General features: G+C 38.6%; 2 protein-coding genes and 1 long non-coding RNA gene across 10 annotated transcripts; 1 reads left to right on the plus strand and 2 right to left on the minus strand.

The window, feature by feature from the left end:
* Nucleotides 1-6,295: 6,295 nt before the first annotated feature.
* LOC116261233 (actin-depolymerizing factor 5-like) lies at nt 6,296-7,577 on the minus strand. 2 transcript variants are annotated; one of them, XM_031639902.2, is made up of 3 exons: nt 7,544-7,577; nt 7,158-7,417; nt 6,296-6,522 (listed from the first exon to the last, which is right to left on the minus strand). In XM_031639902.2, exons 1-3 carry the CDS (start codon nt 7,562-7,564, stop codon nt 6,372-6,374), a joined length of 432 nt encoding a protein of 143 aa, XP_031495762.1. In that variant the 5' UTR covers nt 7,565-7,577; the 3' UTR covers nt 6,296-6,371. The 2 variants fall into 2 exon arrangements, with proteins under 2 accessions (XP_031495762.1, XP_031495760.1); XM_031639900.2 differs by having other exon boundaries at nt 7,158-7,559.
* A 2,316-nt stretch (nt 7,578-9,893) lies between these two features.
* Nucleotides 9,894-12,939, plus strand: LOC116261102 (uncharacterized). Of its 4 annotated transcripts, none has more exons than XR_007574305.1 (4): nt 9,894-10,058; nt 10,151-10,264; nt 10,512-10,908; nt 11,983-12,939. It is a non-coding gene; the product is annotated as an uncharacterized LOC116261102 (long non-coding RNA). The 4 variants fall into 4 exon arrangements; XR_004174240.2 differs by having other exon boundaries at nt 10,180-10,264; XR_004174241.2 differs by having other exon boundaries at nt 10,151-10,908.
* Nucleotides 12,940-14,329: 1,390 nt separating this feature from the next.
* Nucleotides 14,330-23,846, minus strand: LOC116260540 (26S proteasome non-ATPase regulatory subunit 4 homolog). 4 transcript variants are annotated; one of them, XM_050079588.1, is made up of 11 exons: nt 23,731-23,846; nt 23,492-23,605; nt 23,149-23,254; nt 21,898-22,012; nt 21,609-21,818; nt 21,200-21,512; nt 20,898-21,033; nt 19,020-19,123; nt 18,876-18,944; nt 15,954-16,071; nt 14,330-14,736 (listed from the first exon to the last, which is right to left on the minus strand). In XM_050079588.1, exons 1-10 carry the CDS (start codon nt 23,740-23,742, stop codon nt 16,000-16,002), a joined length of 1,251 nt encoding a protein of 416 aa, XP_049935545.1. In that variant the 5' UTR covers nt 23,743-23,846; the 3' UTR covers nt 14,330-14,736; nt 15,954-15,999. The 4 variants fall into 4 exon arrangements, with proteins under 4 accessions (XP_049935545.1, XP_049935544.1, XP_049935543.1 ...); XM_050079587.1 differs by having other exon boundaries at nt 14,330-14,742; XM_050079586.1 differs by having other exon boundaries at nt 15,954-16,074.
* Between the last annotated feature and the right edge of the window lie 954 nt (nt 23,847-24,800).

Raw genomic sequence — 24,800 nt, forward strand, 5'->3', positions numbered from 1 at the left:
ATGGCTTTTGTGGCTGGCACGACCATGGAATGTCCCACGATGAGTCACTAAACGTCAAAGTCAATGGTCAAACTGCCATTAACCCAAACCCAACAGCGGTTAATCGGTCTTCATCTTGTGCGCAAGCAGCCAGATCTAACATGGCCCCGTCAAGCCACCATCACTTTCAGTGGCCCATAGTGCCGACGTACTTGTCGGTTCACATTTTCAAACGAACTATATATATATATATATATATATATATATATATATATATATATATATATATATATATATATATATATATATGTTTTTAAATGACGAAAATGAAAATGAAATCGAAGGTTCTACCAACAGAGCGATAGGAGATAAGATTGGTTCATAGGCACTAATTTGTTATGCCTAGATTGTTATAATGTTGGGTAAATAATATTGCTTACACTAAGTGTCATTAGCCTGGATTAAGACATTCTTAGAAGCTATGACATTTTTTTAACTTGCCAAATGACTCTATGGCAAAAAGTGCGTTTCCTACTTTAGAGAAAATAACAAAAAAAAAGTCCAATTATGTGAAATGGAGACAAGCCGTCAGCATTGAAAAGGCAAGCATTTGATTTCGAAAAGAAGTGTCATTTCTTAATATATTTATTTCGTTTGAATTAGTTTGACATCAACTCGTATCATTTTTTTTTTAATATGCTTCGATCATTTGAATTAGTTTATTACCAACCAATATAAAATGTTCTAGCTAGATATTTGATTTGATCACCCTTCTCTCTCTCTCTCCATATATATATATACACATATATATTATGAAAGTAGCAGTAGGGCAATTTTTTTTGCTCTGGGGGAGAGGACACCTTTAAAAAAGAGCAGAGGAGAGGAGAGGAGAGTAGGTCAACAATGTCCCAAGGCCACAAATTTTGTTGCTTAAAAAGGGTGCAAGGGGGTGGTGGGTCAGCTTTAGTGGAATATTGCTTCAATGGCCAACCTTAGCCTAATGACAGCAATCAAAGGGTGATTAAACCCCCTTTGAAAAGGAGGAGGAGGAGCTGAAAAGCATGTTTCTCTTCCAAGAACGTGGTATTAACCATGGAATTGGAGAAAAGTTTACCCTAACTAAGATGAGTTCGAGACTTTAGCATTGTAGTGTGGTGTGAAAGAGAAGATAGTGGAAAGGTGTTTGAGTCCAACTTCTTTTGCTTTTGCTTTTTCCCTTTTTTTAAGTTGTTACATTCTTCCAAGAGCTGAAGAGTGCGATGGGAAAAATTGAAAATCGAATCATGTGGGCTAATCTAATCAACTGTGCATTGGCATAAGGATATTAGTATATTTACACAAAGAAGAATGAAAATAATATATAAGAACAATTTTATAAGTTAAGAATGCTAAAATCATTTAAAAATACTAAAAATGAATAATAAATTTCATTTCAGTTCCTGTATAATATCTTTGAAATATAATGAGACACCTAAAAACAGCCTTGAATCCTAAAAAGATAGGAAGGGATTGCTTCCAACTCACTTGAACTGTGAAGAAAATTGCACCCATATTGTCCATTTAGGAGGTTTAGTATCAAATTATTGACTTCCATATATATATATATATGCATATACATGATCGACCCACTTGGGCTCGGTAGCTCTATTGACATTTAAAAACAAAAAGAAGAAGGAAAAAAGGTGAAAGTTAGGCTTTAAATGAAAAGGGGAAGAATCGATAGAACCATAACTTTCTTCAATGAGTGTCATTTATGAGCGTTGCCACTTGCTCCATGTCAATGATCAAGATAAATTCTTTTTGCTTCCTAGAGTCAATTTCTTGCCATATTAAACTATCCATACTTGTCTGCCCATATATTTTCCTTGCAAAAGACCCCCATTGTATTAGGTTTTTGATCAACAATTGTTTACTCCGTTTCTCTCTCTAGACTATATATATATATACACAGAGAGAGAGAAAGGTTTTACATGGGCTTTCGTGCAGGGCATTCAATGTCATGGAGTAATTAATGCGGGGAAGAAATTATTTTAACTATTCCTTGCAGAAGGAAAATATTTAACGAGAGGAAAACGAGGAAGATGGAACTTTTCGGTGTGACACAGCGACCTCCACATAAATGACAACCCTCCGAAGCTCTTTCATTAAAATACTAAACAAACAATAAAGTCTGACCAAAGCACATTCCCAGAAATATATTATATACTTAAATACGGACATTGATAGTTCGGTCCAGAGTAGAGTATGATCCCCACCATTATAATATCACCTGCGCTTAAGCCATCCAACCACGGGCCAATACTATCATTAACCAATAAGTAATCATGTTTATCCTTTAATGTACTGAATTATCGCAATAAAAAATTATTAACTAAATAAAAAGGTGAGCAAGAAACTGTCAAAGGCCGGTACGGAAGGGGGTGGGTGGGGCCCGGAGTCGTACCCTGACCGGTGAGTGCACGAAGTGACGTTGTGGAGCCGACTGACAGCTGTCCCTTCCCCACCCTGCTTGTCGGCCTTCTACGGGCCACAAGTCTCTTCTTTTTCTGACCATGGGGCCCGCATATCCCCTGCCAGCCACGTGTCCGTTTTTAGTGGGGCCCGAAAAGGGCCGCTTACGTCAGTGCGGAGCCCAACCGATGCTCTTTAATTTGGATTTGGGTCGCATTTCTTTGTTCGGATTTGAATCTCGGGTCCGGACTGCGTGTCCAACCAGATGGGATCCATTTAATGATTCCCCTGTGGATTGAGGCAGCCAAAAGAGAGCATGAGAGGGACTCGGTAGAAGAATCTAATTCTCCTCCTATGGGGCTCCACATTATGTACATTAATAATATTCCCAATTATTAATGGACATCGTGGATCCTCAAGTGAAAAAAAAAAAAAAAGATTGGCACTTGAGAAGAATTTATGAGGAGAACATCAACTCACGCCGACTGCATTTTGGCCTTTTTTTTTTTTTTTTAAACTTTTTGCAGTACTGTTAAATGTATTTTTGTCGTGCTCCACCTGCCATGAATAGGCGCTTGAACAACTTCTATTGATTCAAACTAAGCTCCTTTTTGCTTGTTAAACTGAAAAAACATATTGTTAAATGCATGTAATTTAGTTCACATAAAACAAACTCCCAAGTCCCACCAATTAAATTATGCCACCTTAAACTTATTTCAACTCATCGCCAATCTCATAAATGACAACCATAAGAACGGATGAACATATTTGAAGCTTAGAAGTGGATGGAGGAATTGACGAGACAAGTTGGGATGGAGGCAGTGGAGCTAGGACCCCGATGGGGCCGACTGCCCACTCGGGTGGTGGACCGATGGGACTCAAAGTCTCGGAAAAACTGGTCTCTATCGCCCTCGGAATTAAAAATCTTAGGACGCGGGAGACGGGCCCTTGCGTTGTGATGTGATGTGACTGGGAGAAAAGCACTGCGTGGATTGTCCGAATCTCCGACTTGGCATTTATTTATAAATGATTAACAACAACAGGAGGAGGAAATTTAAGCTGTACTTTGTCGATTGGAATGGAATAAATGAATCGATTAGAATAAGTTCGGACCTTTAAGCGGAGCCGTGCGTTTGGCAACTTGCAACTCACTCTCATTAATTGCTTTTGTTAGGTCTAACAGTGAGAGCCCCGTCTACTTCGCTAACGGGTTCGGACTCAAAGCCATCGGCTTTGAGCGTTAGGGATTTAATAGCCCGTCTTTTTTGTTGTAACTAGGCGAGTTATCAAAAGAAAATAAGAAAAAAATCATATCCTTCTCGAGACTTCAAATCTCTTACGTCTCAAAATCTTAACCTTTTTCATTAGCTGGCGCTAGGTTTGACGTGATTGATTAGCTACCGGCCCGGGTCCTCTTGATGTTTAGAAGGAACAAAAAGTCCCTGACGATTTGTCCCTACAATATGGTCCTTGGATTTACGAAGAAGAGGGTGAATGGAATATATTAAGTTAATAGAGAGGCCCGTTTAACAAGTACTTTCACCATTAATGCGGCAAATCTTTTTCATACCCACAAACGGTATAGAATAGATGAAGGTATGGGTGGCCACAGCTAAGTAAGTACATAGGGAGCCGGTAAGAATCAGATTTATAGTACAGAAAAGAATGACTAGAAATGCTTTGCTCGATCTGTCTGCATCCTTACTGCCAACCTCGGCCTAGCTCAGGCTCTTCTTTTAATACAATTAATTGCACCAAAGAGTACAATTGCACAGGTACTCCTTTGGCAACTTCGTCTATTTTACTTCTAATGGCGGAGTAAAAAAAAGCAAAGGAATAGTCAATACCGGAGTAACCTCATGATCTTCTCTCGCCATAAATAAACCCAGGGTTTTCAAGTTTGGCTCATTCTGTGGAACGAGATGAGATCGAAGCTTCTTCAATGTCAAAGCTTTGTCTAAATCAGCAAGCCTAGGCTGAGCAGAAGCCAATAATACACGCTTGAACCAGCTCAAGCTGTGGTGTCTCTTTGCTTCAATGTTTAACGAGACAAAGAGTTGAGCTTGGCAACAAAACCACTATTACATATATGTGACATTAGTTTATAGTTTTCGTTTGAATTTGAGGATACATACGTGAGCTTTGTCGAGATCGAAGAAAGTTATGCATAATTGAGTTGGCTCATGTAGTCGAAGTAGTGGTTCAGATTGACTATTTAATGGGCGAATCACGGTTCACAAGCGAGCTTAGCTTAGGCGAGTCAAGTTCAAGCCAACTTACCTCGGAATCTAGGTGGTTCTATCGTACAGCTTTCAACTTGAATGTTGTTCCTGCCATGCCACTTTTGCCCACTTTTGCTATATAGAAGAGTAGCACTAACTAAAAAGTGAATTAAGCAAGTGTCGTCTATAGATCCTTCACTCCTCTCGGCATAATTTTATAAACTGAGTACATTTACTTTAACACCGGCCTTTTTGAGTGAAGCTTGCTTTAGTTTAGTTTGTTATTGAACAAGCGGAGCAGTTTCAAGTCCGCGAACCTCCTTCTTAAGATAAATTTTGTAGGGGTGGGGGTAAGGAAGATCAAGACACACCCGCCGCCGCCCGGTGACAGAGCTAGGTGTGGGCAGCTGCTTACACGGAGCTGATGTCATGAGAAGTGCCATTTGGATTCAACAAAAAGCTCTAAGACGCATTGTATTATTTTCTCCACCATTCATACATGCCCTAAGTTTGATTGGTTCAATCATTTTTATTCATGAACAAGTTCATAGACTTTGGTAGAATAAGAAAGCGGAAAAGAATAAATAAAAAAAAAAAATCGGCACGTGACATACTGGCTTTCAGATAGGCAAATAATTAGAATGGTTGAGAAGAAGAAGATGGCGACAATAATGAATCGACGCTATCATGGACCACAAAAGAGTAACCAAAGTAATTACTAAGGCCATGCAGATAGATCCTTGACATCACATGGTCCACATCTTGATGGTTACTTTTCTGCCCTTGCTGGATACGGATCTGCTCAAACTGTTCGGACTCTTACTGAACTCAGACATGTATGGTACTACGTATATACTAATACGAGGATGGGCAAGACCCAATTGTTTCATATACGGATCCATGACATTCTTCGGTAGATGCACCACAATCTTAGTTGATGGGAGTTCTACTCTCTATTCATATTTCGACGCAGCCCAATACCCCAAAAATAAGAGAGAGAAAGGGCTTCGGCTTCCTTGAGTTTTCGGACAATAAAGGTCATGAAAATGGTAAGCAAGAACCACCAAAGATTTGGCAGATCCATGTTTTTGTCCGCCAGTATGAAACATAACAATCATAAAAAATTGCCAAGACGTTAAGATATGGAGATAGAGAGAAGTAATTAAGTCAAGGCAGGTTCTTGACAAGGTTAAAATCTTGGGTGGCCACTGGTTTTGCCTTCATCGGAACATGACAAAAGAGGAGGGACGCATGTTGTTGATCAAACTCCGGCGACCCAGTCTCGATTCAACGTGACCTGTCTGGAAAGCTGCCGAGGAGGTCTTGATGCTACTGGTGGGGTTTGATCTTGACACTTTCACCATCCCGGTTTAATGCGAAAAAGAAAAAGATCCATCATATAATTTATTCATGGGGACAGCGCCTCGCAAAGGCTGACCATGGTCTCCACTCTCAAACAACATAACATGTCATGTTTATATATATATATATATATATATATATATATATATATATTTTGTTTGTTTTTCTCTCAACCATCTATTACAAAGAATGAGACGGTTCTCTCGGTGATTTTGAGTAGCCAATCACCACTCACTTACTTTTTCTCTCATGTATATGTACATATTGGTGATTTACAGAGATATTTTCAGTTTAATTAGCAGCACTACAATTAGGAGCGTGTGTGTAAGCTAACATGGGAATGAGAGACGAATGGCTCTATTTTGCTTTGTCTTTGATAACCTCAATCCCCATCTCGGTTGGGTCGGTCGCCTGTAGCTCATAATGAATCCCCTCTAGAGCCCTCCTCAAGCCATCCTTGAAAGTTGCATACAACATCTTCGCTCTTATTTTTGAAGCACTTGGGGACCTGCACGGAAAAGATCTCGTGAATCATTTGAATTAAGTTGCCGGAATCAGTCAGCATTCGGAACGAGAAGTTCGACATATATTTAACTTCGAGAAAAAGGATAAACTTGTTTGATCTATATGCCTCGCATATATGATGATTTTTAAGCTTTTCATTGTCAATTTTAAATGTTTGTTTTCTCCTAACAAGACACAGAAATTCCCCAGTGTTGCATGAAATTTCCCCAGAAAGATCAGACAGACCTCTTGTTAAGGATGAAATAAGATTTACTATACATGGATAAGATTTACCCATCATTTCAAAGCACCTCATCGTCCTTTAATTTCTTTATCGATGATCTTGTTGATAACTGGCCATACATGAGCTTATGAATAATATGATGAATCAGAAAAAATTACTTAACATTAAAAGTAGGAGATATTCATAGTAAACGAAAACAATGATATTATATATAGATATATGAAAGAAATACTATTCATCGTCCTCTCACCGTGGAATTATTATACTATGCTTGTGTAACGGTGGAATCGAAGACACAGTCATTAGATCGATCGACTCGAGCATACCCACTTTGCATAGTGGCGCAACCGAGTCAACCTATCTCAGAATTATAGTGCCAAGGATCATAACGTTACCAGGTGATCAAGAAGATCTTGCTCATCGGGAAATTGTCAATCGTGACAAAGTCGAAATCGAAGACGGCATATCGGCAATCGTCGCTCGGAAGAGACGCGGCGAGTTCTTCATAACTTGCAGCGGATCCGCCGACCTGGTCGACCATCACCAGCTTCGAGTGCTCGTCGATCTTGAAAACGATGAACTTGTGCGCCTTCTTCTTCTTGAGCTCCGTGAACATATTCTTGCACTCATCAGAGATCGGCAGCCCAATGTTTCTCTTGTGAACCAGAAAGCAGGAAAAAGGAGACCCTTTTGTTAGAAATGAACAGGTGGGCATCTCGATTAACGAGACATATTGTCTCCAAATTGAAAGTGAACGGCAACAATAACAATAAACCTGTACCATTCTGAATGCCAATGCCATGGAAGAAATCACAGAGCAGGCTTCCTTCTTCCTTTGCTTTTCTTAAAGTTTACTTGCTTTATAGGATGGCTGACCCGAGTGTTATATATAGAGGAGCCTTTTCTAAACGCCCCTTCTTGTTTATATATATATATATATATATATATATATATATATATATATATATATATATATATATCAAAGGCCCAAGTGAGAAAATCGTTGGAGGTGCTGTTTGACCACGATTAATTGAATGAGAATGATTGGATGAGTCCTACTAATGATGGAAGTACCAAATCTTTGGAAGCATATATGGACGATGTTTTGTTGTCAAGCACGAACAAATTTAAAAAACTTCGTAGCAAAGTGCTTCACCATCAATTGCGTAGTTAATGGGGAAAATATTTGGTACGTAGTAGTATTGAAGGTAGAGGAAGTAATTAGTAGCTGATCATATGAAAAACCTACCAGGCTTAATCCAAATATGTGGGTTTTGGCAGTTTATCTAGAGGAATGAATCTTGTGTCATGATTGTTTTATAAAACAGAATGTAGTGAAGCTTCGAATTTTTGTTTATGGTGGGCTAAATTATTGAGCATTGTAGAAGCATGTATGCACTTTGGAATCGCATGTTTAAAGTTACATGAGGCGGATGCCCATTATACCCCAAGGTGCTTTAGCGCACATGGCAGCAAGGTAGTTGGTTTTTTTTATAGGGACTATAGTTGTGTTCAAGTCTTGGAGTGATCGCTATCATGTTCGAGTGTTCGAGTGCGCTTCTCCTATAAACCATAAAAATTCTAAAGTATGTTATGTCTACCCTCAAGGTAGAGGACACAAGGGGTAGTGGCCTCTATTAAAGGCAGTGAAATGAACCACTCACTCGTACCTTAAAAAAAAAAAACAAAAAAAAGACCCAATATCAAACCAAAACAAAATTGGAAAGTCCATTAAAATATCAAATATTTCCATGCATTAATTTTCAATAGTACCAAATATTTTTTTAAGAGAAGTTTAATTCCCCAATGATGGACCTACACGTTTCGAGGGACACATTATCAAGATGCACTTATATGCTTTGTCTATGCACCACTACACTTCACATTTCAAATGCATTTCTTTTTGCTTGACTTACCATTTGATTGGATCCCACATGCTTTTCGAAAAATTTTGAAGTTGACCAAACAACATCTTTTATTGCTGGCTTGCCGGGCCAGGCATAGTCGGTCCGGAAGAGTAAGATTGAAGACCTTAAGTTAAAAGAAGGTCAAGAGTTGAACAATGAAAATACTTTCCGATTAAATAGAATGAATGCAACAAACATTGAATTATTTTCGTACCACTAAAACATGCTAACCGTTGACAATCTGCGGTTTATGAGTTGTGTGAAAATTCATTAGCAGGAGGTGTGAGGATGTAGAGACTGCTTTCGGCATCTCCGAATTTCATTGGATCCCAAGATAAAAACAGGAACTTGGAGGAACTGGATACTTCTTTGCGAAAAAATGATCCATAGAAGGACCACCCACATGCACTAATTAAATTAGTTCTTCTTTTTCTTAATGAGAATGACATCCAAGATAATGCTTTACGTGGTTAGGACCACCTCAAGTATTAGGATAAAAGACATGATCAGAGTTCAACTTGGAGTGAAGGTGTCGGATTTTGCATTCTGGTGCCCAAAGTAAATTATTGGCTCAACTTTAGTATCAACCACAGATCTTATAGGGGAAGGTGTACAGGTGCATAGATGAATGCACACTCGCACCTGCAACATGGATTTGAGAAATAATTCATATTCTGTACATTGTAAACCCTTAGTCAAGTTGATAGGATGACTTATAATAATTAGTTGATATATTCTTAATATTTAACTAATTCACAAATCTTTCCATCGTTCTTATATATCTTGACAGTGCCATTTAAAAGATTCGACATGCTTCCCCATGCCCAATTGTAATTTGTGCATATCAGTAACACCAAAAAACAGTAATTTGGTTCTGCCAAGATAGTTTTTTATGATTTGGTGGATTACTATTGATGCCATGAAACATATGGATATCTGAACATCAAGCCATTGATCAAATCTAGCCACATTTTAAAAGCAAAAATGTCATTGGAGTAAGAAATTCAGAGCTTTTCTTTTCACTCTGCCTCTCACTTTTTCCTGCGCCGGGCTAGTCAATTTGAACCCATTCTTTTGAAAAAGGAAGAAAAAGGCCAACTCTCGGGATGCAACTTTTTATTATACCTGCAAAAGTCCCCCTTTTTTTTTTAGAGGGAAAAAGTTTCTTCTCTTCAACCAAATTGATGCATTATAAAAAGAAGGAAGTCCATGCTTGTGGAAAAAGTAAAAGGAAGGAGGTGCGGGCCTCTCTGTCTCTGGAAATTCAGAGAAAAGGAAGGCGGAGTCGTGTGAGATCCTTCTCGCTATAATCGCTGCAGAATATGATGGAAAACTGTGGGAAAAGTGTTATGGGAATCGGTGTCCCTCATAAAGTGTGCCATTGAAAAGGTCTGTGGTCCGTCCGGTCTGAACGCCCCATCAAGACATTTTACGAGGGAAATCTGCAATTCTGCTTACCATGGTAAATCTACTTTTCGCAGCCTGATTATATTCAAATTACTTTTCACAGCCTGAGCCGGTCGACGGGGTCGTCCGGCAACTTCGGCTGGAAGATCAGGCGACAAGATGACCTGTTCCGTGACCGTGATTATCAGGTTATCTCTCTTTCTTGCTCTCTCTCTCTCTCTCTCTCCTTTCTCTCTGCTGTGGGCCTGTGCCCGTGGGTACTGGGTAGGCTGTAGCATGTAGCTGGTAGACGGTAGCCGACCAGATGTTTCCAGCGAGCAGCCTTTCGTTGCCTCGGGTCCTTTTGAGGATTTCTTCAGCGACCTTGCCGGGAATCTATGCCGATGCCATGGTTCCTAACTTCCTTGACTATGCCATGTTGGTTTCCTTTTTCAGCATTCATGATTCAGGTTTCCGAAGATCACGTAGGATATTGATGGAGGTTCATCATCAGTTGATTTGCCAAGCATATATAACATAGTAATGCCTGTCAGTAGTTACCTTTCATTCAGTGATGCACCGTCCCACTGAGTAGAGTATGATTTTAATTACTTTTATTTTTCTGCTTTACCTTTATGTATACATGACTAATAATTTCGCCCGTATAACAAAGAGGCCATCACATTCATTTTCTCAACTTTGTCGTTCGTTAGACAATGGCAGGTATGCAATGAAGATTTTGATCCATTCAGGGGAGGAACTAGAGTTGGTGAGGCAAAAACTACGTGTTTCATCCCTTTTGAGTCATCCCAACCTACTTCCTCTTCTTGCCCATGCTAGCATCGCAGTGAAGGTACTTGCTTTAGATTACTTTGTCTTTTCCCTTCCCTGGATATGTTTACCGTTGTATCAGCTTGATAACATCTACTGTTCAAGTGCTTGACATACTGTGGAATTATATGATTGATTGATTGTGGTATAGCAAGCAGTTTTACAAGAATTTAATTGTTTTATCTGCATTTACTTAAAACTAGTCATTTGGTGTATTACATGATTCATGAGTCATGATAGATCTCTCACTGTCTCACATTGTTAGCTTCTATTCAAAATGGACGAAAATGTCTTCATGCTCTTGATGTGAAGGAAGCTGTGTGTCTCCAAAAGCCAGATGTAGGGTATCAGGCATGAGTAACATGTTTGTTTATATGGGGTTGGGATGTGCTTAAATCCATGTTTTCTTTATTTTTCAGTGATTTCTCTGCACATAAATGTGTACTTCATGTTAAACATGTTCTGCTTTATTGCATTTCTTGGTTTCCTTATAAAAGTAACGTGAATTACTTTATCCAATTCTGATAGCACAAACATGAAGAACCTCTTATCTCTTGTCGAACCAGTCGATTTTGAACTGTGGCATCTTTGAAAAACTTCTATCTGTCAAAGTTGCATGGGTTTTATGTCCCCAGGACCTTCATGGTTTTAGACCAAGTTAGTACTCAGTTTCTTCTTGTGTCATGTTAGTTGAATAGATGCTTTAGTTAGGTATTGTACTTATCCAACATAGGTTAAGGTCATTTGTTTGATTTGTTGTCAGTAGGATCATATTCTGGTTTTGTTAGATTGTTTTAGTTTTGTTGAGTTGGGCAATTTTTGGTTTGATTTTATAGTTGGCCAGTCTTCTTCTTTTATTTTTTGCTTTAGTGGTTTTCCAGCATAGTGCTTGTCATGTTTAGTTTTCACTTTCATTGTGACATAGGTTGCATACTTGTTTAGGAGCTTTGTTGTCTTAGTTGCTTCGTTTTCATTTTTCAGTGTCTTTACTCGAATCTTTTGATAAATAAAATCTGTTAAGTTCATGGCTATGTTGGTTGTGTCACATTTTGATATAATCTTTAAATTGCACATCATACATTGCTTTTGTTTGTAGGTTGCTTGACTGAATATCTATGACAGCAGCGTTGCATCTAAGTGGTCAGCATGTCAATCGTGAGTTATGGTTTAATCGTCATAAGTCATGCTGTTCCGGTTAGTAGTGGATATCTGTTTTCATTAGTTTTAGGTTTCTGGAGATAGGAACTGGAACTACTAATGGTGCACTGGTTGAATGGTTGAAGGTGCTCTCTCTCTCTCTCTCTCTCTCTCTCTCTCTTGTGATACACGTTCATGTGATTAACCTAGCAAAAAATCAGTTTTGTTGTTTTTAATTATGGGATTTTTTTTCTTCACATTGTTCTCTTACCAAAGTTTTGATTAGCCTTATGAACTTTATGTTTGGAAGAATGCTTCATTAACAGAAGGGGCACTTGAGCATGTTCGATTCCAAGATTTCAGAAATAGGTGGCTGAGTTTGGCTAGGTAGATGTACTTATTTCTCTCCTTGCTAAATAATGAACATTCCTTTTCTGCTAAATGTTTAAGTTTGAGTTGGCAATAGGAAACTTGAGCATGTTTGATTCCAACATTTGAGAAATAGGTAGCTGAGTTTGGCTAGGTAGAGGTACTTATTTCTCTCCTTGCTAAATAGTGAACATTCATTTTCTGCTAAATGTTTAAGTTTGAGTTGGCAATAGACAGTGGTTTCGCATATTCAAACTTGAATTTGGGGACTGTCTAATCAATCTATTTGTTGAAGCTTGAAATTTTGAAGCACCTTAAATTGATTGAAAAGTCATTAACCACTGGCTGGTTGACAATAGACATTTTGCATTGCCCACATTCTTTTCAATGGTGTTGCGGACCATCATCATGCAATAGTTGGTCAGCCGGAGATTGTTCGCACAACGTAGAAGGTGGCTTGGTGTTGATGTCAGGAATTTGATTGCATCTATCACTCTCTTCTTTTGGTTGATGATGTGTCTCGTTCAAATTTAGACACTCCTATAGTCCAAAGGAAAAGGAAATCTCAGTTGCACTGTTAAAGAAAAATTTGACGATCGTGAGATTTTATCAGATTGCGTATAACATTTGAAACATATGCATAATGTATCGCCAAGGCACATCACACGTAAAATGGCTTTGCATATTTAGAGTGTCTGCTAATACTATGCAAACAAAGGGATGGTTGTTCGTACTTCCTCAAAGAGGCCCCACCATTCATTTTGATGGTAGATGACAACAATCAACCGAGACTGAGAATGGTTGAATGAACCCCAGCCATTTATTTTAATGATAGATTGCACAATTGACCAAGACTGAGAGAATGACCCTAACCGAAGGTTAGTTTGTGAGACCCCTGTTTGAAAGAACTTTAAATGAACGGATGTACTGCAAGCCAAATAACCTTATTGAATTCAGTTCCGCTTCTGAATCACATTGACCGTCACAAAATTTTTAAATAAGACCGGGAAATTTTTAAAGAAGCCCAGCAAGCTGAACAAGAAAAGTTTCATCTTTGACGGAAACAGGGTACAAGTAAAAATATATTTCACCTCACAGTAGTTCTTGCAAATAATGACTTCATAAATCCATTAGTTTGAAGACAATATTTGACGTGTTTAATTTGTCTATATGCCACTATAGGTTGGTAAATTTAAAGGTTACTTTATTATTTTTAAGATAAATGGCTGAGGTTGGGCAGACCTCTAATCGAGGAACTTCGATCAATTGGTTCAATTTACCTGCCACCACCGGCTATTGCGGAGGTCACCTCTCTCCCTTCCCCTCTAGGACTTGACGGTCCTAAGCAGGCCCACCTAGCTATGCCAGCAAAATCTTCCTGTTTAGATTATGCTTCTTGAAACAATCTGACAGGAGACCTCAACCCAGCATACTAATAGGGACAGAAAAAGTACGAAAGCTTTAGAAAAAGATGAAAAAATGCAACTTCTCAAATTAGGAACGACAAGCGATCAGACTCAATTCAGATACGGTTAAGATATTACCCTCAACCGTATATGCTTTGAACACGTTCAAATTTAAATTTGGATTTCCAATGTAAACAAAACAAGATCATATCCAAATCCAAATTCAATTTTCAGTCATGTTAGAATCAAAATTCTAAACCGAACTGAATTTTTAAATGTAAAGAGCATCATATTCCAATTTTATTAAATGTCATTTATTAAATCTTAATCAGATCTAACTTTTTTATCCAAATATTAAAACTTTTTCATATCCAGATTTTTAGAAACAGAAACAGTTCAATAAAATATCCGATCCAAATCGGATTTATTGACACCCCTAAGGCAAATGATAGCCGCCACAAGGTACGTGAGTCTACATAGTTATCAACCGTCTAAATCACATGAATAATGTTAAACTCGACAAAAATAACATAAACAAGAGGGATTCTCGAGATATAAACTTTTCATGATCAACTGGCACATGAAAGTTGAAACCTGTATTAATAAAGAAAAGAGAAAAAACGCAGCCAAATCTTAATAGTTACGCAGGCCGCACTTGCAAACAAATACATAAAGTCAAAAAGCTTCTAGTTTTTCACAGCATCTGGATAGATTCTCACGAGATTTTCCCCTTCCAAAAGAAGTTTGACGGCATTTGTGAGTTGTGACTATGGTAGATACATTTCAAACAAAAGGGGGCTAGTCCTGAATCTAAGGATACCTCCTAAATGGAACAACCACCAAAGAAAAAAAGCTGACGCCGATGTTTGAAGCACCAATGAAGCTCAATTCTGAAGCCAGCCAGATGTCCACGATATATTCACCTTGTAATCAGTGCTCTGCCACTATGTTGTACAAAGCAGATGATGAGTACAAAATCATTACCAGATGCAAAAAGGAGGGTAACATGACAAGAAATGGAAACTAATGCGAGTGAATTGCAATGTGCATGACTCAAAGAATTCTCCCAATAAATATAACATGGAGTAACACAAATCTTCCCAGAGTTGACCCAAGGGCCAGAAGAGATGATAACATGTATTTTTTTTTTTTTACTTTTATTGTATGCTTCCATTTTTCTGTTTATTTTTAAAAATTCTGAAGATATTTAGAACAATGTAAATACATCTGCAAGGAAATTATTAAAGCGCAAAAGGTAAATATTTTCCTAGTCATTTGTTTTTTATTTTTTGAATTTTTGACATCTTCCTGAGAAAAGCAACCTTGACAAAAAGTACCTGAAAAGCTCATAAAAACCGGGGAACTGTATGTAAAGACAAAATAAAAGTCACGAGTGCCGTAAACCACATGCCTGGTCACACAATCATCAGAACAGAGAACTCTAAAACCTGCTGTTTCCATATCAGGAAGAGTGTGCACATTTGGCATTCTCTTGCACGGACATGAACGTAGATCATCTTATTCCAGTTCCCACAGAATGACGATCATCTATTGTGTCATGTCAGATGTCCAGATGTTACCATGAATCCATGAGACGCAAAGAAAAGTCACCAATTTTGAATGAAGTACAAGACGTAGATAATCACCACCGACTAATTGCTCTAAACTACAAAACGTACTTAAGAGTTAAGAGTTAAGATCAAGATCACCAAAAGAACCCTGGCCTGATTTTGTGTAACAATGAGCAACTGCAAAGGTAAGGCTACAATGGTACAGTCGAAATCAAATTTCCTCCAAAATAGCAATTGAAAACTAAGAATCAACAGTGCAGCACTATAAGGACCCCTTTACCAACAACATTCAGTAGGATGAAATGTACCATAATACGCCGAAAGGAACTATTGTGCTTGGTACAGTTAAAAAAAAATCTTTTCCCATATTAACAATCAAAAAAGATTATGAGAAGAAAAGAGAAAATAAATTTCTGACTGACACAAGGCTAGAAAGCACCTCCCCAGAGCAAAAGAAACCAAAATACGGAAGGTAGCAACAGCAAAAGCAGCACAGACTGAATAATGCAGCATTTGCAAGGGGCAAATGAAAGGTCACATGGAGAAGATACACCACATTTTTAATAGCTAGTGCAAACAATCACCTGCACCTCCACAAAAGTATCAAAAGAAATATGGACCAAGAAGTAATCAATTGCCAGCATCCTTTGAACCCTCCCCTTCTTTCTTCTCCTCTTCTTTCTTCTCTTCCTCTTCTTTCTTCTCCTAAGAAATGTGGATGTAGGTCAGACTACAAACCAGAAAACTATGTAGCAGAACAAATAAAAGCAAACGTTGCACAGTATTTTCAGTAAATTTTCTGCATATACCACAAAAAAGTTAGATATGTCCAAGCATAAGATAGTGTACTTATACAATCAAGAACACATATCAAACTCAGTACGTTTATACAATCAATCACATAAAATCACACGTACCAATCCCCAAAGTCTAACCACATAAAATTCATTAGCATATTTAAAAAAAAAAAAAATACGTGCCTCTAAAAGAGCAAGTGATGAACCAATATTCTATACCAACAAAAGAGATTTAGGAATTATCCCATTGCTCCAGACTCCACAAATTATATGTTTCTGTTACCTAGATAAAACCAAGTTTGGTTACTTAAAAAATGTTATTTAATTCCAAAAACAGCTACTGTGCTACACTTTAAAACAACCTGAAGTTCCATTATATAAAAACATGAACAATATATTGCACTTAAAATGGAGAAAAAACAAGAGTTGGATGCTTCTGGGTTGGATCTCATGTCGGCATTTGAAAGTCCTTGATCCTAAATGTGGAGACCAAATTATGGATACAAGAATCCACTTTTAGGAACAAAGCTTCATATCAGACTTGACATGGCAGCGAGGCAAAGGTTCAAACATTCAATTTGAATAAGAAAAGAATGAGGAACAAACTAATCATCTTGCTTTTTTTATTCTTTTGGTGTATCTTAATTTTGCAAAGTTTAAAGGTGGTCAGCTAAACAATATGGAAGCCAGCCAAATGGACCTTGTCAGTGGTAAGAAGAGCATGCAAACATTCTTTTAACTGGGTTTACAAACTGACCTGACATAATGACAAGGCAAAACACATTCAAGATTTTGCAAAGAGTATCTGTTTGTGGTATGGAAGCGTTCATCTCTGACAACAATCAGAGGACCAAACCCTCAACTGTCATTTGTATAAGCTTGAGTTGAGGTGAGCCTACCCCTTACAAGGCCTGTGAATGAGTTGACCAATTCAAGTCAACACATTCAACAAACCAGTTAAAATCAAGCCAAAAGTGTAAAGTATGACGAAGTCGAGCTTTTTTTTTGTTTGTGGGCGCGGGGGGGGGGGGGGGGGGGGGAGGGGGGGGGGAAGGAGAGAGAGAGAAATAGTAACTGCTAGATCCATCAGGAATAATCTGGGCATTTGATTTAATTCAAATGAATGGTTGGGAAAAAAAGGATGAGGAAAAGAAGTTAGGGATTTTAGTCAACCAATGCAAATTCACAACTTTTTCTCCTTACATATATACATATACATACATATATATATATATATATATATATATATATATATATATAGAGAGAGAGAGAGAGAGAAAGAGTGAGTGAATGAATGATGACTCTGGCTATCCCGAGTCACTCAGCCATCTAACCAAGGCCATCCATCTGAAGCTGATGGATGGATGATTAAGACAAAAATAAGGAGAAAAAGGTGCAAACTTATACTAGAAGACGAAAATACCCATTACTTTTTTTTTTTGTTTTTCTTTTAACCGTCCATCTATGTCACAGCGGTATGTGGGGAAGGGCAGTGCCACAGTGTACCTGTACCGGTATCCCAAGTACAGCAAAACCACTACGTGGAAAGTCAAAACCGATCCAAACCATATTAAAAAAATAAAAACTTACCCAATGCATCTAACTCTCTCCACCTGTTCTTCAGCATGCCACAGGTCCACAATCGGCAGTGGGGAGCTTCGCCAGCCAGCAGATGCAGTCGCTATCGCTGCCAGCGGCAATCTTCAGCGTCGCCGACAGCATAAGATTTTATTTTTTCATTTGACGTTTTTTAGGGTTTTTGTATTGTCCCCCTTTTTGTTTTCCATATGCTCTTTCACCCTTCTTTTTTCTGATTATGTTTGTTGTGATGCTGTTTCCCCTTTTTTTGTGTTGCCTTTGTTACTAGATTCATGGTTTATGTTTACTAGTTCAGCTGTTTCCTTAAAATCTGCCTTAGTGTTGTTCTTCAAAATCTTCTTTTGCTGGTCCTTCAAAATCTTCTGCTGCCGTTCTCCATAGGTTATGCTTGTGTAATATCTGCTGTCGTCGTTCGGCATAAGGCAAATCTTCCTTCGATGATTTTCCCTCTTGTTTAGGTTATGCTTGTGTGATACTGTAAATACCATTAATCTTTATTGTTAAGTTTTACGTAAGTTAGGCTTGTTGCCCTCTTGCTTAGGCCATTTGCCCTCCTGCCCATGCTGTTGTTAATTTTTGCATAATCTCGTTATGCCTTCATCGTTCTGTCTTCAACTTAAAAGTCTTAAATTCATATATGTTTTTCTACTGTATTTATGTTGCTTGTTTGTTTACTTAACTATTAAACATTGTCTTAATGATGTGATGAATATGAATTTTGCTTTAATTTTATTTTTTTGAAGTTTATAAATATATATAATATATATCTGCCGTCCCAATGTTTTCTAAAATTGTTGTACTCATACCCGTACCTATGTAAGTGTAACATAGCTGTCCATCATGATGGATCAGACTGTCCTGATTAGATGGCTAGGTGATCCTGATTAGATGGCTGGCTGGGTACGTATGCATGTGTGTGTGTCCCCTCTTTCTCTGGCAGAACCTCTGGAGTTTTTATGTGCAGCCCTCCAGATGCTGATGCTTTCATGCATCTCTGCCTCTCCCCCTCTCTCTCATGTAACATGCAGGAAATGCCCTGCATAATCGAAGGTCCCCAACACCATAGTATGCGGAAGTTTAAGTTTCAGATACAACAGTATATCAACCCACCTCTGGTTTTCCCTGAAGAGATGCCAGCAAGTCCTTTATTGAAGAATCATCACGATTAACTCCAGGAAGCTGCATCAACAAACACTCATGATAAGAAAGAACACCTTCCAAACTAAATTGAAACTTGGAAGTTGGATTCCTTACCGAGTCAATAATGGAAGAGAGGAAATTTTGGTCGCCCAAGACCTTGCTCATCTCAGATTGTGTAGAAGAATCTTTTGCAGTATCCTGCATAGACATTTGTAGTGCTACACAAAGAAAAGATCACTTAGTCAGGCAATTACAGATAATGATACTTATTTTTTAAATTAAGACAACGACAGTAGAACCCAATGATCTTCTCGTTAATATGAAAACATGAAAGATGGTAAGGAAAAATATCATTTGAAATGAAAATGGTATTTTCTGCTCAAGGGCTTTGAAAGGGAAAAAAACCTGTTTTGCTATGCTCAAAGGCTTTCACATATTCCAGATGAAATTGAAGATATCATGCTTATTCACTCAAAATGAAAATAAGTTGGACAAAGTCACAAAAGGTTATGAGTGGTAGAACATATGGCTACAAAAATATCCACTAAGGCTTTATTTGTCATATTTGTGCTTTCAACTTGAAAATCGAAAAGGATAAAGCAAGACACCCATCAAAGGCAAAGCAGCCAGTCTAGCTTCCCCACAAGTTGCAATTATGAACATCCTTTTCCAAACAAGTAATGTTTTTTCAATTTTTACGAGTCACTGAAGAACAGCAGAAGGTTTCTTCTTGAACTGATAATGTAATTTTATGATTTTTGGCAAAAAAGAAATTCTTTTTTTTAGGGTTGTAATTTACTTCAATCTGCTATGTAATATGGTATCAGTGAGAGAACCAGAAAAGTAAATCTAGACAGGCACAAACTCACAACAGCGAGAAAATGATTTACTTATCCAAAGGAAAAGTGCGCTTGTTGAATTTTGCAACGATAAAGAATGAACATGTTAATATTCTAATGTCAAACATCAATAGAGACAATAGTACTTTACAAATATGATATTTTTCTCCATCGTGGGTTGTGACTTTTGAGGCATTGGGTTATGACTTTTGAGGCATTGGGTTAAGTTTGATGCCCTCGGATCTAAGATCCGAGGGTTGATTTCGAATCCTCGGATCTAAGATCAGAAGATTTTAAAATCCAATGTTAAAGAAGCCATGTTTGGTTTTAACTTTAGTTGGGTTTTCATTTCATAGGCTCTCTCTCTCTCTCTCTGTGTGTGTGTGTGTGTGTGTGTGGGGTACAGCCATCCGACTAGCAAGAGGAGCGGCGGTGGAGCGCATCCGATGGCCGAACAACCGACGGAGCACTGGTGGTTCGCACTCCTCTCTCTCTCTCTCTATATATATATATATATCCCCCTCTCCCACTATGTGTGAACCAGAAACAGAGGGGTTTGAATCCCTCTTTTTTCTTGCTAGAAAGAGAGGGTTTCAACCCTTTGAAAACCTCTGATGGCCGAAGGTTTCGATTCTAAAACCCTCAATGCTGGCGGAGGGTTCCTTTTTGGTGTTTTAGCAAGCCCTTTGTTGAAAGATCACGGGAGGGAGGGAGAGAGAGAGAGGACAGCAAAGGGCTTGCCATCACCTCTTCCCGCCATCACCCCTCCTGCGGAGCTGAGATCCAGGGGAGAGGTGCAAACCCACCCCCCCCAACACACAAAAAAAAAAAAAAAAACCCTTCCGACCTGAATATTTTTAAGTCAAAAGGTTTGTGTGCATGAGGACATCACCTCAAAAAGCTAGACCTATATTCAGAATGCCGCTTTGTGAACAGGAAAAACAATAAGTTATTGCTGCCTTTTTCCTTTTGTAGACTATCATAAAATTGGAGGAATGAAAGGGAGAAGCCCAGTATCTTTAGTGAACACTGAAACTTCAGATAGTCAAGCATAAATAGCCTTAGCAGGCATACTATGTTCACAACATATACCATGTACATGCACATATGCACATTTATACATTAACAAAAAAAGAAAAAGGAAAAAACTCACCAAGGGCAATGTCTGGATCTTCTGGAGTCGTGTCTGACATTATTGTATCACCACCTGAAGCAGAACCAGTCTGACCTGAACGTGGATCATCCATTGACATTGCAAGAGCTTGTTCTAGCAAGGCAGTCTCTTCATCCTGCTATGCACAACTACAATTAGCATCTGAATGATATGGCTTGTTGCAAAATACTGGAGACAACAATTGTTTCAGATTATCAGCAAATGAATGAACACATATCAGGATGGCTCCCAAGTCTTTTAAAGAAGTAAACCAGGACACAGGAATAGAGTTAAAGACAAACCATAAGTTCAGGCCCCTTCTTCTCCGCAACTGGATCAGAACTGCCAGCTGCTTCAGCCATAACCGCATCTTGAGAGCTTGATGCCTGCTCTGTACCTTTTTCTTGTCTAGCAGCTTCTTCTGCAGCTCTCTTAGCAGCAGCTTCTTGTCTTGCCCTCTCCTCCTCCATTGACACACGAAGAGCAAGTGCCAACTCAGGATCTAGGTTAGGATCCACACCAAAATCAAAGCTAGACACCCCTCCTGCAGCTGCAGCAGCAGCTGCCGCTGCAAATCCACTTCCTCCTTCACCATCTCCGGTGAATATAGGGGTGCTGTAACCACGTGATGTGCACAAATTTCAACTATCAACATAACATGGGCAAATATGGGAAATTCAAAAAATACAAGGGAAACAACAAATAATTCACCTTATGAGAACATCAGAAAGTGCGCTAGGACCAGAAGGAACATGTACAATGTGGCTGCTATCATTATTATTTACTGCAGCAAGAAGGGCCTCCAGCTTTTCCGGCTTTCCGTCATCCTCTTCACCAAAGTCGACTATATCAAGAGCAACACTATTCTTTTTCAACTTCTTTCCAATTGCCTCCAAGACTTTTTTATCATGCTTAATTGGACTACAGCCACAGAATTTCAAGCAGAAAATGAATACAAAAAACTTTTCATGGTATGTCAAATTATGTTAGTTACACACACCTTCCAGCAAATACTATGATTCGCTGTTGCTGCTTTTTGTTCTGGCGATGTTTAAGTGCTAGTTGAGCCACTTGAATTCCAGAAGTCAGATTCATTTCACCACCAATCTCCAGACCTGCAAAGATGAAGTGACCAATCATTCAAATTTAGTGGCAAAAGTTACACCTTTAAATGTATATCTTCAGTCAAAATTGTGTAGGCCTTGTAGGGTCTTTAAAGGCATGCACCAAACGTGAAATCTAAGGGTCTTTTTACAGTTTGTAGGAGTACTAACAAATGAAGGAGCCCGTTTGAAAGCAATGAAGTCCACATAAGCATTTAGCTGATGCAATTGAGTTAAAAACCATGACTTACTCAAATTGGGCCTAGTAATAATAATAAAGAAAAACTATACATTGCAAATCACAAGAACAATGAAATATAAGTAACATACACACACATTTGGAACTCACTGTAAATAACTTACCAGAACTCAATCACATGCTGGAGACACATGAACAATAATAGACCAACTTTCCTTTGGCAACTTGGTTTTCCATGAGGACCACATATGAATCAATATCTTAGTATGCAACAGCAGCACCAGACTACCAACAATAGTACATTACTACTATACCACATACATGCAATAGATGAGTCATCACTCATCAGTTGCTTGGAAAGCACACAACGTGCAGGCAGGAAGTTGCCGAACAGGTATATGATAAGAAAGGCGGAAACCAATACTTGTTACACTCTATTAGCAAAGTCAGCAACTATTTTTTGGCCACTACTGACTCTATGAGAGTAGACTAATCATCACTAGTTAGAACACAATAATTAGTTCAGAACCCTCACACATGATTCCGCCATCCTTTTTTTTTTTGTCATCTAAAAAATAGTTTCTCCTCCTGCCTCAGACCAGTAAAAGAATTATCATTACAATTAAAGTTTCCAGACAAAATTACAGCGTGAAACAGATTCTTGTGCCGTTGCCTATGTCACGGTTATCAGACACCAAACAGAAGAACTACTCAGATGAATATTTGGCGGTCCCTAATGTTATGAGGTTGATCAGAGGTAGGTAAGTCTATCGCACCTTTTTTCCCCCGGTGCAGATTTTTTGTTTCGCTTTGCTTTATGGAAAGGTCGACAAATTGATTAAAATGGTAGAGAAATGAAGAAGAGGAGGAGAAGAATGTAACGGTTAGAACCCCAAGAAGCAAATCAAATGGCTACCAAGCCTGTGTTCACCTTGTTTTGCAAGCTTACCGTGCATACACGCCAAAATCTTTCCGAAATCGCTGGTGGGTGTAACAAGAACGCGGACGCCTTTCCCGGCCATCGTTAACACCCCCACTGTGTTCTCCGGATTAGACTGCACCACAAAACCACAATGATCAAACAAAACCCTAGAAAAGAACCCATCAATAATCATAGAAATTCATATCCGGGTCACATGCTAAGCAACGTCCTAGCTCCTGCTTTCAGCTACCATAACAAGAAAGAATCCTCTTGGATCAATCATAAACCCGTCAGAGAACGAGGACCCAAAATCAAGTGACAAGAAGATAGGGGAATGGTGAAACGAGAAGAAAAGAGGGGAGGTTGGTACCTGTGTTTTCGCCCCACAGATCAGATTAACCGCTTCGGCCTGCGCCTGAAATCGAGTGGGAGAGTAATCACCGTTCCTCATCCACTCAGAATTGTCAATGCAGATCATAGTAGCCTGCTCATCAAGAAACAGAAGATCTCATCATCCGAACTTCAAAATCAAGACTACGATGAATAAGTAAAGGCGAAAAAGCGAAAAGAAAGAACCATGAAAACCCCAAATCTTATCTATTTACTCACCTCGAGAACCATGGTGGATGACTTGGAAGACAGGCAAGCGACTCGGTGGAAAAATTTCGCTCCCCGGCCTTTGCTTTCTTTCTTCTTCCTCTTTCTTAGGATACAGCGCCGAGTTTCGTTCTTATATAGTAGTACCAGAGATTTGGATTCGGGTTGATTGTCTGCACTATCCGACAAGGCGTATTTGGATCTCAACTAAAAGGATTTGGCTGCGAATGCAGCAGAGCTATCTGGATTTGAACACGAAGTCTAACTGGGCTCGGTGAACTATGTTCACTTCACCGAATGCCTTGAACTATGATTTAGGTTCCAGTCGTATGCCTTTGGGCTACATAAAATCTGTGCATTTTATGTTTTTTAAACCCAACTTCATCTCGGACCCAGTTATGTGGGTTACCGAACATTGATTTGAATCTGGAAAGGGTGTGCCATGTTTGCTTCAGTCAGACGCTAGTTCGATTTTCATAAGCGTTATTCTTAGGCTGCACATGATGAAATCTGCAATGCTCGGTTGATTGACAGGTATCTCATTCTTCACCCAACTCCCAAAGTAGTTCTACGTGTCAGTCAGGAAGAAATAACGAAGGGCTTTGGCCTTTTTGAGATATCCCTGTAAAAAAAGAAAAAGAAAAATATCTTTATCAATGAAGGATCCAATTGAATTTCGTTAGATACTACCTGTTTAAACTCCCTTTACAATGTGAACTTACTGTTTAAGCGCCCTTTACAATGTGATCATCAGTCTCTTAATAATAGTGTGTTTGATATAAAAGGACTTAAAAGAAACCATTTTGATCGAGAAAGGGGTATCCATTTTGGTGTTACCATGTCGAAACTCACCTAGTTCAACTCGAATTGAATCGAAGGAAAAAATAATAGTTTATATATATATATGGTGTAGATGCTTTTCAATTGGACAGCCATTGGTTGTTATTTACTTCGGCGTAGTAACTTTAATCACGAAGCTCTTTAACTTTGTAATTTTTTAAAACTTTTTATTTAGTTTTTAAGATTCCAAGAAAAAATACACACCGCCCTTTTCTGATTAACAATATTTGAAGAGTCGATTC

The sequence above is a fragment of the Nymphaea colorata genome, chromosome 9, assembly GCF_008831285.2.
Source record: "Nymphaea colorata isolate Beijing-Zhang1983 chromosome 9, ASM883128v2, whole genome shotgun sequence".
Classification (NCBI taxonomy): Eukaryota; Viridiplantae; Streptophyta; class Magnoliopsida; order Nymphaeales; family Nymphaeaceae; genus Nymphaea; species Nymphaea colorata.

Excerpts from the sequence above, each read along its gene's own strand:
- LOC116261233 (XM_031639900.2), bottom strand. The coding sequence starts at position 7,546 with ATGGTACAGGTTTATTGTTATTGTTGCCGTTCACTTTCAATTTGGAGA. Across the intron at positions 6,523-7,157 it reads AAGATCTTCTTGATCACCTG|GTCCCCAAGTGCTTCAAAAA; the intron begins GTAACGTTATGA and ends TTTTCCGTGCAG.
- LOC116260540 (XM_050079586.1), bottom strand. Across the intron at positions 23,255-23,491 it reads TCTGTGGGGCGAAAACACAG|TCTAATCCGGAGAACACAGT; the intron begins GTACCAACCTCC and ends TTTGTGGTGCAG. Across the intron at positions 21,819-21,897 it reads ATCATAGTATTTGCTGGAAG|TCCAATTAAGCATGATAAAA; the intron begins GTGTGTGTAACT and ends CTGTGGCTGTAG.